The sequence below is a fragment of the Salmo salar genome, chromosome 12 (genome assembly GCF_965601325.2).
Source record: "Salmo salar chromosome 12, fSalSal1, whole genome shotgun sequence".
Classification (NCBI taxonomy): domain Eukaryota; kingdom Metazoa; phylum Chordata; class Actinopteri; order Salmoniformes; family Salmonidae; genus Salmo; species Salmo salar.
In genome coordinates, this window is record NC_138302.1 from 94696272 (window position 1) to 94708771 (window position 12500).

Here is a 12500-nt window from a genome sequence, read left to right on the forward strand (position 1 = left end):
GTGCGCCACCCCATCACACTGACCTTCACACAGTGACAACACACACTCATCACACTGACCTTCACACAGTGACAACACACACTCATCATCACACTGACCTTCACACAGTGACAACACACACTCATCATCACACTGACCTTCACACAGTGACAACACACACTCATCATCACACTGACCTTCACACAGTGACAACACACACTCATCACACTGACCTTCACACAGTGACAACACACACTCATCATCACACTGACCTTCACACAGTGACATCACACTGACCTTCACACAGTGACAACACACACTCATCATCACACTGACCTTCACACAGGGACAACACACACTCATCACACTGACCTTCACACAGTGACAACACACACTCATCACCACTGACCTGCACACAGGGACAACACACACTCATCATCACACTGACCTTCACACAGTGACAACACACACTCATCATCACACTGACCTTCACACAGTGACGACACACCCTCATCACACCTGACCTTCACACAGGGACAACAAACACTCATCACACTGACCTTCACACAGGGACAACACACACTCATCATCACACTGACCTTCACACAGTGACAACACACACTCATCATCACACTGATCTTCACACAGTGACAACACACACTCATCATCACACTGACCTTCACACAGTGACAACACACACTCATCACACTGACCTTCACACAGTGACAACACACACTCATGACACTGACCTTCACACAGTGACAACACACACTCATCATCACACTGACCTTCACACAGTGACAACACACCCTCATCACACTGACCTTCACACAGTGACAACACACACTCATCATCACACTGACCTTCACACAGTGACAACACACTGACCTTCACACAGTGACAACACACACTCATCATCACACTGACCTTCACACAGTGACAACCCACACTCATCATCACACTGACCTTCACACAGTGACAACACTCATCATCACACTGACCTTCACACAGTGACAACACACACTCATCATCACACTGACCTTCACACAGTGACAACACACACTCATCATCACACTGACCTTCACACAGTGACATCACACTGACCTTCACACAGTGACAACACACACTCATCATCACACTGACCTTCACACAGTGACAACACACACTCATCATCACACTGACCTTCACACAGTGACAACACACACTCATCATCACACTGACCTTCACACAGTGACAACACACACTCATCACACTGACCTTCACACAGTGACAACACACACTCATCATCACACTGACCTTCACACAGTGACAACACACACTCATCATCACACTGACCTTCACACAGTGACAACACACACTCATCATCACACTGACCTTCACACAGTGACATCACACTGACCTTCACACAGTGACAACACACACTCATCATCACACTGACCTTCACACAGTGACAACACACACTCATCATCACACTGACCTTCACACAGTGACAGCACACACTCATCATCACACTGACCTTCACACAGTGACAGCACACACTCATCACACTGACCTTCACACAGGGACAACACACACTCATCATCACACTGACCTTCACACAGTGACAACACACACTCATCATCACACTGACCTTCACACAGTGACAACACACACTCATCATCACACTGGACCTTCACACAGTGACAACACTCATCACACTGACCTTCACACAGTGACGACACACACTCATCATCACACTGACCCTCTGCAGTGTGTGTTTATGTCTCTTTGTTTTCTCTCTCTGCAGTGTGTGTCAGATGAAGTCTTCAGCCAGTCAGGATGACTTCAAGATGAAGGTCCAGGTATGTCAACATGTGGTAGCAGGATTTCAGGCGTAGGTTAAATCAGCTTTTCTTCTTCAGTTTATTTCACTGGTTTAGGAAGTTACTGGCTCGTATGACATGTTTGTTATGAGGAACCCTCACTCGATACAGTTAAAACATCTGAGTACTTTCTGTTGACTAAACATCTGAGTACTTTCTGTTGACTAAACATCTGAGTACTTTCTGTTGACTAAACATCTGAGTACTTTCTGTTGACTAAACATCTGAGTACTTTCTGTTGATGAAACATCTGGGTACTTTCTGTTGACTAAACATCTGAGTACTTTCTGTTGATGAAACATCTGAGTACTTTCTGTTGACTAAACAGAGTAGAGGTTGTTGAAATCCGTCAGTGAAAGCCGATATGTGTAGTTCCATCAGATACCTGTAGATGGCAGCCTCTACACATGAGTCATAGTTTCATCAGATACCTGTAGATGGCATCCTCTACACATGAGTCATAGTTCCATCAGATACCTGTAGATGGCAGCCTCTACACATGAGTCATAGTTCCATCAGATACCTGTAGATGGCAGCCTCTACACATGAGTCATAGGGTGGTAGATCCATCAGATACCTGTAGATGGCAGCCTCTACACATGAGTCATAGGGTGGTAGTTCCATCAGATACCTGTAGATGGCAGCCTCTACACATGAGTCATAGTTCCATCAGATACCTGTAGATGGCAGCCTCTACACATGAGTCATAGTTCCATCAGATACCTGTAGATGGCAGCCTCTACACATGAGTCATAGGGTGGTAGATCCATCAGATACCTGTAGATGGCAACCTCTACACATGAGTCATAGTTCCATCAGATACCTGTAGATGGCAGCCTCTACACATGAGTCATAGTTCCATCAGATACCTGTAGATGGCAGCCTCTACACATGAGTCATAGTTTCATCAGATACCTGTAGATGGCAGCCTCTACACATGAGTCATAGTTCCATCAGATACCTGTAGATGGCAGCCTCTACACATGAGTCATAGTTCCATCAGATACCTGTAGATGGCAGCCTCTACACATGAGTCATAGTTCCATCAGATACCTGTAGATGGCAGCCTCTACACATGAGTCATAGGGTGGTAGGTTCATCAGATACCTGTAGATGGCAGCCTCTACACATGAGTCATAGTACCATCAGATACCTGTAGATGGCAGCCTCTACACATGAGTCATAGTTCCATCAGATACCTGTAGATGGCAGCCTCTACACATGAGTCATAGTTTCATCAGATACCTGTAGATGGTAGCCTCTACACATGAGTCATAGTTCCATCAGATACCTGTAGATGGCAGCCTCTACACATGAGTCATAGTACCATCAGATACCTGTAGATGGCAGCCTCTACACATGAGTCATAGGGTGGTAGGTTCATCAGATACCTGTAGATGGCAGCCTCTACACATGAGTCATAGTTCCATCAGATACCTGTAGATGGCAGCCTCTACACATGAGTCATAGGGTGGTAGGTTCATCAGATACCTGTAGATGGCAGCCTCTACACATGAGTCATAGTTCCATCAGATACCTGTAGATGGCAGCCTCTACACATGAGTCATAGTACCATCAGATACCTGTAGATGGCAGCCTCTACACATGAGTCATAGTTCCATCAGATACCTGTAGATGGCAGCCTCTACACATGAGTCATAGTTCCATCAGATACCTGTAGATGGCAGCCTCTACACATGAGTCATAGGGTGGTAGGTTCATCAGATACCTGTAGATGGCAGCCTCTACACATGAGTCATAGTTCCATCAGATACCTGTAGATGGCAGCCTCTACACATGAGTCATAGGGTGGTAGGTTCATCAGATACCTGTAGATGGCAGCCTCTACACATGAGTCATAGTTCCATCAGATACCTGTAGATGGCAGCCTCTACACATGAGTCATAGTACCATCAGATACCTGTAGATGGCAGCCTCTACACATGAGTCATAGTTCCATCAGATACCTGTAGATGGCAGCCTCTACACATGAGTCATAGTACCATCAGATACCTGTAGATGGCAGCCTCTACACATGAGTCATAGGGTGGTAGATCCATCAGATACCTGTAGATGGCAACCTCTACACATGAGTCATAGGGTGGTAGATCCATCAGATACCTGTAGATGGCAGCCTCTACACATGAGTCATAGGGTGGTAGATCCATCAGATACCTGTAGATGGCAACCTCTACACATGAGTCATAGGGTGGTAGATCCATCAGATACCTGTAGATGGCAGCCTCTACACATGAGTCATAGGGTGGTAGATCCATCAGATACCTGTAGATGGCAACCTCTACACATGAGTCATAGTTCCATCAGATACCTGTAGATGGTAGCCTCTACACATGAGTCATAGTTCCATCAGATACCTGTAGATGGCAGCCTCTACACATGAGTCATAGTTCCATCAGATACCTGTAGATGGCATCCTCTACACATGAGTCATAGGGTGGTAGATCCATCAGATACCTGTAGATGGCAGCCTCTACACATGAGTCATAGTTCCATCAGATACCTGTAGATGGCAGCCTCTACACATGAGTCATAGGGTGGTAGATCCATCAGATACCTGTAGATGGCAGCCTCTACACATGAGTCATAGTTCCATCAGATACCTGTAGATGGCAGCCTCTACACATGAGTCATAGTTCCATCAGATACCTGTAGATGGCAGCCTCTACACATGAGTCATAGGGTGGTAGATCCATCAGATACCTGTAGATGGCAGCCTCTACACATGAGTCATAGTTCCATCAGATACCTGTAGATGGCAGCCTCTACACATGAGTCATAGTTCCATCAGATACCTGTAGATGGCAGCCTCTACACATGAGTCATAGTTACATCAGATACCTGTAGATGGCAGCCTCTACACATGAGTCATAGTTTCATCAGATACCTGTAGATGGCAGCCTCTACACATGAGTCATAGGGTGGTAGTTCCATCAGATACCTGTAGATGGCAGCCTCTACACATGAGTCATAGTTCCATCAGATACCTGTAGATGGCAGCCTCTACACATGAGTCATAGTTTCATCAGATACCTGTAGATGGCAGCCTCTACACATGAGTCATAGTTCCATCAGATACCTGTAGATGGCAGCCTCTACACAAATCAAATCAAATGTTATTGGTCACATACACATGGTTAGCAGATGTTAATGCGAGTGTAGAAAAATGCTTGTGCTTCTAGTTCCGACAGTGCAGCAATATATAACAAGTAATCTAACAATTCCACAACAACTACCTAATACACACAGATCTAAAGGGATGGAATAAGAATATGTACATATAAATATATGGATGAGCGATGGCCGAGCGGCATAGGCAAGATTCAATAGATGGTATAAAATACAGTATATACATATGAGATGAGTAATGTAGGATATGTAAACATTATTAAAGGGGCATTATTTAAAGTGACTAGTGATCCATTTATTAAAGTGGCCAATGATTTCAAGTCTGTATGTAGACAGCAGCCTCTCTGTGTTAGTGATGGCTGTTTAACAGTCTGATGGCCATGAGATAGAAGCTGTTTTTCAGTCTCTCGGTTCCAGCTTTGATGCACCTGTACTGACCTCGCCTTCTGGATGATAGCGGGGTGACCAGGCAGTGACTGGGATGGTTGCTGTCCTTGATGATCTTTTTTGCCTTCCTGTGACATCGGGTGGTGTAGGTGTCCTGGAGGGCAGGTAGTTTTCCCCCCGGTGATGCGTTGTGCAGACCGCACCCCCCCTCTGGAGAGCCTTGCGGTTGTGGGTGGTGCGTCTTGTACACATGAGGAATTGTGTGACAGTTGCCTTGACAGAACTCCAACATCATTATACCACAATCTCCCAAGGTATAGTTTATTAAAGACACCTTGTGACTTTTTCTTCATTATTCTCCCTCCTCCCCCCAGACGGAGCCTCGTCTGTCAGCCCAGATGAAGGCGGTGTCAGCAGAGTACCTGTGTCCCGTGTTAGACGCCTCTACTAAGAACATTACTAAGTCCCTGGCCTCCCTGACAGACATCCAGGAGAACGGGACCAGTATGAGCGGCCTGAGCTTCACCCTCCCTATCTTCAGAGACCGGATGTCCAGGACCATCAACCTGCCCGTCAGGGGGCACACCTTGTGAGTTGTAGGCTATGGCGCACTGTAACTTCTGGGGAGTACCAATATGGGGGACGGTGGCTTCAGAACAACGCCTGCTGTCAGCCATCTAGGGAACATGTATGTCTGTAACTACATGGCAGTGTTACATGCTAATTCTAACGATCTGCTACTGTATGCTAATGCTTATTCTCTCTCGCTCTTTGAATTCAATTCAAGGGGCTTTATTGGCATGGGAAACATATGTTTCACGATCCTTGACTTCGGCGATGTCATTTATAAAATAGCGTCCAACACTCTACTCAGCAAATTTGATGTAGTCTATCACAGTGCCATCCGTTTTGTCACCAAAGCCCCGTATACTACCCACCACTGCGACCTGTATGCTCTCGTCGGCTGGCCCTCGTTTCATATTCGTCACCAAACCCACTGGCTCCAGGTCATCTATAAGTCTTTGCTAGGTAAAGCCCCGCCTTATCTCAGCTCACTGGTCACTATAGCAGCACCCACCTGTAGCACGCGCTCCAGCAGGTATATTTCACTGGTCACCCCCAAAAGCCTATTCTTCCTTTGGCCGCCTTTCCTTCCAGTTCACTGCTGCCATTGACTGGAACTAATTGCAAAAATCACTGAAGCTGCAGACTCATATCTCCCTCACAAACTTTAAGCACCAGCTGTCAGAGCAGCTCACAGATCACTGCACCTGTACATAGCCCATCTGTAAATAGCCCATCCAACTACCTCATCCCCATATTGTTATTTTTTGTTTTGCTCCTTTGCACCCCAGTATCTCTACTTGCACATCTATCACTCCAGTGTTTAATTGCTAAATTGTAATTACTTCGCCACTACGGCCTATTTATTGTCTTACCTCCCTAATCTTAGCTCATTTGCACACACTGTATATAGATTTTTTTCTATTGTGTTATTGACTGAATGTTTGTTTATTCCATGTGTAACTCTGTGTTGTTGTTTGTGTCGCACAGCTTTGCTTTATCTTGGCCAGGTCGCAGTTGTAAATGAGCACTTGTTCTCAACTAGCCTACCTGGTTAAATAAAGGTGAACAAAAATGTAAAAAAAAAATATGTTAACATTGCCGAATCAAGTGAGGTAGATAATATACAAAAGTGAAACAAACAATAAAATGAACAGTAAACATTATACTCACAGAAGTTCCAACGGAATAAAGACATTACAAATGTCATATTATGTGTATTATCTCATATTATCTCTCTCTCTCTCTGTCTTTTTCTCTCTCTCTCTCACTCTCTCTCGCTCTCTCTCTTACTCTCTCTCACCCCCTCACTCACTCACCTCACTCACTCACTCACTCACTCACTCACTCACTCACTCACTCACTCACTCACTCACTCACTCACTCACTCACTCACTCACTCTCAATTCAATTTAATTTCAATTTCAGGGGCATTATCGACATGGGAAATATATGTTACCATTGCCAAAGCAAGTGAAGTAGATAATAAACAACAGTAATAAACTCTCTCTCAGTCCCAGACAGTCTCGCGGTGGTGACACCTCCCCTCTAACAAGGAGGAAGTCTTATGACCGAGGCCAGTCTTCCAGGTAGCTAACTGTCTTCCCACTAATCACTAATGCGTTGTTTTGTTGAATCTCCACATTCCCTTTACCCTGTCTTCCTGCTTTGTGTTATTCCTGTTTAATGATCTATGTGAAATGTACTTCAAATAAATCTGACTTGACTTCAATCAATCCATTAATCAACCAATCAATCATTCAATATGAGACACAAACTTAACTCCCGAAAAGTCAGCTGTTCTCATAATATCCCGCATCTCTCCACACCACCCCCCCTCCACCTCTCCCCTATCACTCTCTCTCAGAAATGCTGATGGATTCACTCCCCCCTCCTCCCCCCCTCTTAGAACCCGTAATGGCCGCAATGTCTTCTCAAGGCTCACCAGCAACCAGAGTCAGAGCTCTGCACTGGACAAGTAAGTACACACACACACACACACACACACACACACACACACACACACACACACACACACACACACACCACACACACACACACACACACACACACACACACACACACACACTCGCACTCGCACTCGCACACACACACACCCGCACACACGACACACACACACCCCACACACTACCACACACACACACACACACACACAGCACACACACACACACACACACACACACACACACACAGACACAGACACCAGACACACACACACACACACACACACACACACACTCACATACTGTAACCTTGAAAAACCTCCAAAGCTATTTGTTTTCTCAGCCAATCATCTTCCTCATCTGATCAATCTGATCTTTACTTCCTGTCTGTCCTTTCCTTTCTTTCATTGTTCTCCTCCAGAGTTGTTCTATGGTTCTTTCATTGTTCTCCTGCTGAGTTGTTCTATGGTTCTTTCATTGTTCTCCTGCTGAGTTGTTCTATGGTTCTTTCATTGTTCTCCTGCTGAGTTGTTCTATGGTTCTTTCATTGTTCTCCTGCTGAGTTGTTCTATGGTTCTTTCATTGTTCTCCTGCTGAGTTGTTCTATGGTTCTTTCATTGTTCTCCTGCTGAGTAGTTCTATGGTTCTTTCATTGTTCTCCTGCTGAGTTGTTCTATGGTTCTTTCATCATTCTCCTCCAGAGTTGTTCTATGGTTCTTTCATCATTCTCCTCCAGAGTTGTTCTATGGTTCTTTCATTGTTCTCCTCCAGAGTTGTTCTATGGTTCTTTCATTGTTCTCCTCCTGAGTTGTTCTATGGTTCTTTCATTGTTTTCCTCTTGAGTTGTTCTATGGTTCTTTCATTGTTCTCCTCCTGAGTTGTTCTATGGTTCTTTCATTGTTTTCCTCCTGAGTTGTTCTATGGTTCTTTCATTGTTTTCCTCTTGAGTTGTTCTATGGTTCTTTCATTGTTTTCCTCCTGAGTTGTTCTATGGTTCTTTCATTGTTTTCCTCTTGAGTTGTTCTATGGTTCTTTCATTGTTTTCCTCTTGAGTTGTTCTATGGTTCTTTCATTGTTGTCCTATGGTTCTTTCATTGTTCTCCTCCTGAGTTGTTCTATGGTTCTTTCATTGTTCTCCTCCTGAGTTGTTCTATGGTTCTTTCATTGTTCTCCTCCTGAGTTGTTCTATGGTTCTATGGATTGAGATTGAGATCAGGGTCTCATTTACCTGGCATTGATAGCCATTCACCTTCATCCTAGGATGGACAGTCCAGCTGCAGGCTTCTAGGTGATATTCTCTAATAGAGGTCCTGCTGCCAGACAGATACACGTCAACAATCTGGCTCTGCTCTTAATGGAACATATTAACAATGGAAAAGATACTTTCAGCGCTCGCTAACAGAATATATTTTAAAAACAGTTCAGCTGATGAAGGGTTGGAGTCCGGAAAAACATTCTTGAGACGGCTGTTGCAAAGAAGCCCTCATAACAGGAAATCCCAGTGTCCTCTTGTGTTCATTCCTCTTCTTAAACACTCAGAACAGGAAATCCCAGTGTCCTCTTGTGTTCATTCCTCTTCTTAAACACTCAGAACAGGAAATCCCAGTGTCCTCTTGTGTTCATTCCTCTTCTTAAACACTCAGAACAGGAAATCCCAGTGTCCTCTTGTGTTCATTCCTCTTCTTAAACACTCAGAACAGGAAATCCCAGTGTCCTCTTGTGTTCATTCCTCTTCTTAAACACTCAGAACAGGAAATCCCAGTGTCCTCTTGTGTTCATTCCTCTTCTTAAACACTCAGAACAGGAAATCCCAGTGTCCTCTTGTGTTCATTCCTCTTCTTAAACACTCAGAACAGGAAATCCCAGTGTCCTCTTGTGTTCATTCCTCTTCTTAAACACTCAGAACAGGAAATCCCAGTGTCCTCTTGTGTTCATTCCTCTTCTTAAACACTCAGAACAGGAAATCCCAGTGTCCTCTTGTGTTCATTCCTCTTCTTAAACACTCAGAACAGGAAATCCCAGTGTCCTCTTGTGTTCATTCCTCTTCTTAAACACTCAGAACAGGAAATCCCAGTGTCCTCTTGTGTTCATTCCTCTTCTTAAACACTCAGAACAGGAAATACCAGTGTCCTCTTGTGTTCATTCCTCTTCTTAAACACTCAGAACAGGAAATCCCAGTGTCCTCTTGTGTTCATTCCTCTTCTTAAACACTCAGAACAGGAAATCCCAGTGTCCTCTTGTGTTCATTCCTCTTCTTAAACACTCAGAACAGGAAATCCCAGTGTCCTCTTGTGTTCATTCCTCTTCTTAAACACTCAGAACAGGAAATCCCAGTGTCCTCTTGTGTTCATTCCTCTTCTTAAACACTCAGAACAGGAAATTCCAGTGTCCTCTTGTGTTCATTCCTCTTCTTAAACACTCAGAACAGGAAATCCCAGTGTCCTCTTGTGTTCATTCCTCTTCTTAAACGATTCTAGTTCTCAGCTCTGGAAATGGCAGCAGTTAATTGACAGCCTCTCTAAATTGTTTGTGTAGTTTCTAATCTTTATTAATCCTGATAGGTTGTGGCCTTTTTTTGACCCTCTGATTGGTGTAGGAAGTGGTGGTTAGTAAGTGTGTGTGTGTGTGTGTGACTGTGTACTAGGGTGGGCTAGGGCTGCCTGAGGTTGCCTCTGGATTGTCATTATGTAAACCAGGACTAGGTAATTGAGCTCTGAGGAACTGGCTTCCTCTTTGGGGATGGTGTCATTGGTAGCCATTGAGTTGAGGATGGTGGCTGGGTTATTGGAATAGATAGTTTGGGGGGTATTTCAGAAATGTGTTTCATTACATGGTAATTGTTAGATGCGTTTATCTTATGAGGTTTAGTGACAGGTCTTTTTTTATGCGTTATGTCGTTTTACATGATTTTCACATCAACATTGTTTTTGCAACACTTTTACATCTATCTGTGAGTATGCTTTCAATCAATCCAAGTTATTGTTTCTCTACGCACTGTGTGTGTGTGTTCACTTTGCTTTGGTGCATTTTCAGTTCAAATTCTTGGCCTCTAGCCTTCATCATAAGAATACATTTTTTCAAAGTGTTTTACACGTTTCATATTTCTTTGTCTTCAAACTGTCTATCTGGAACAAACTGGAAAGAAAATGTTTTCTGGGACTTTTTCAGTTTTGAGAACTGACACTGAAAAGAAAACTCAGACCGCTGCTCTGTGCAATCATACACTCCTGTCCTCTCACCTCAATCATACACTCCTGTCCTCTCACCTCAATCATACACTCCTGTCCTCTCACCTCAATCATACACTCCTGTCCTCTCACCTCAATCATACACTCCTGTCCTCTCACCTCAATCATACACTCCTGTCCTCTCACCTCAATCATACACTCCTGTCCTCTCACCTCAATCATACACTCCTGTCCTCTCACCTCAATCATACACTCCTGTCCTCTCACCTCAATCATACACTCCTGTCCTCTCACCTCAATCATACACGCCTGTCCTCTCACCTCAATCATACACTCCTGTCCTCCCACCTCAATCATACACTCCTGTCCTCTCACCTCAATCATACACTCCTGTCCTCTCACCTCAATCATACACTCCTGTCCTCTCACCTCAATCATACACTCCTGTCCTCCCACCTCAATCATATACTCCTGTCCTCTCACCTCAATCATACACTCCTGTCCTCCCCGAGCTGACAAGGTAAAAATCTGTCGTTCTGCCCCTGAGCAAGGCAGGTAACCCACTGTTCCCCGGGCGCCGAAGACATGGACGTCGATTATGGCAGCCCCCTGATTCAGAGGGGTTGGGTTAAATGCGGAAGAAACATTTCAGTTGAAGGTATTCAGTTGTACAACTGACTAGGTATCCACCTTTCCCTTTCCTACCTCCCAAAACAACGACATCCCTATGGGCTGGGAACAAAACATTTACAGTAGTAGTTTCTACAAAAACAGCTCAAAGATTCTCAGAGAAATGTAACAACAGCTTCTGAATACTAGATATTTAGCCAGAGCCAAATATACACATATGGTCTGGTTTCATATGCACATTGCACCCACAAATCAGTATACTGGGCATTAATAAACATGCCCCCATCAACCTCATACGGTATTAAAAGGCAGATACAGAATTTATGGAGGTTATATTGTTCTGCTGCCTTCTAACAGCTTTGCTCCCTACAGAAATCTGAATTTAAAATTGGCATTACAGTGACTGCTGAGCAATAAAATATTTAGAGGATGTGCCAAATGGCAGCCTATTCCCTTAATAGTGCACTACTTTTCATACACTTGCCAGTGTTTTCCCTACTTACAACTCAGGGAATAGGCGGTACACCGGAACAGATCTTTCCCACAGAGACAGTTAACTAAGAGTGGGTGGGTTCTCCTGTGATGTCCAGTCTGATTGACAACCCTGTCCTCCAATCAACTGCTTTCTTCCTGCTGATAACCCAAATCCCTCTCCCTGCCCTTCCTCTTCCTTTACTTCCTGGTTTCTTGGGAAACCCCACCCCCAATCCCAGTAAGCCCTGCCTCTTTAAGTGTACTTCTGTTTTATCCCTTACTGTACTGTAGGTATCCCTTCCTTC

At 44.4% G+C, this 12500-nt stretch overlaps 1 protein-coding gene across 2 annotated transcripts in view; it reads left to right on the forward strand.

Annotated features, from left to right (window-relative positions):
- LOC106566100 (kinesin-like protein KIF21B) overlaps positions 1 to 12500 on the forward strand; it is a 137525-nt gene that overhangs the window by 92225 nt on the left and 32800 nt on the right. For both annotated transcript variants that reach the window (XM_082959484.1, XM_082959485.1), the window contains exons 23-26: positions 1766 to 1820; positions 5750 to 5964; positions 7454 to 7528; positions 7807 to 7917. In XM_082959484.1, coding sequence (XP_082815610.1) covers positions 1766 to 1820; positions 5750 to 5964; positions 7454 to 7528; positions 7807 to 7917 — 456 coding nt within the window. The remainder of the gene's footprint in view (positions 1 to 1765; positions 1821 to 5749; positions 5965 to 7453; positions 7529 to 7806; positions 7918 to 12500) is intronic.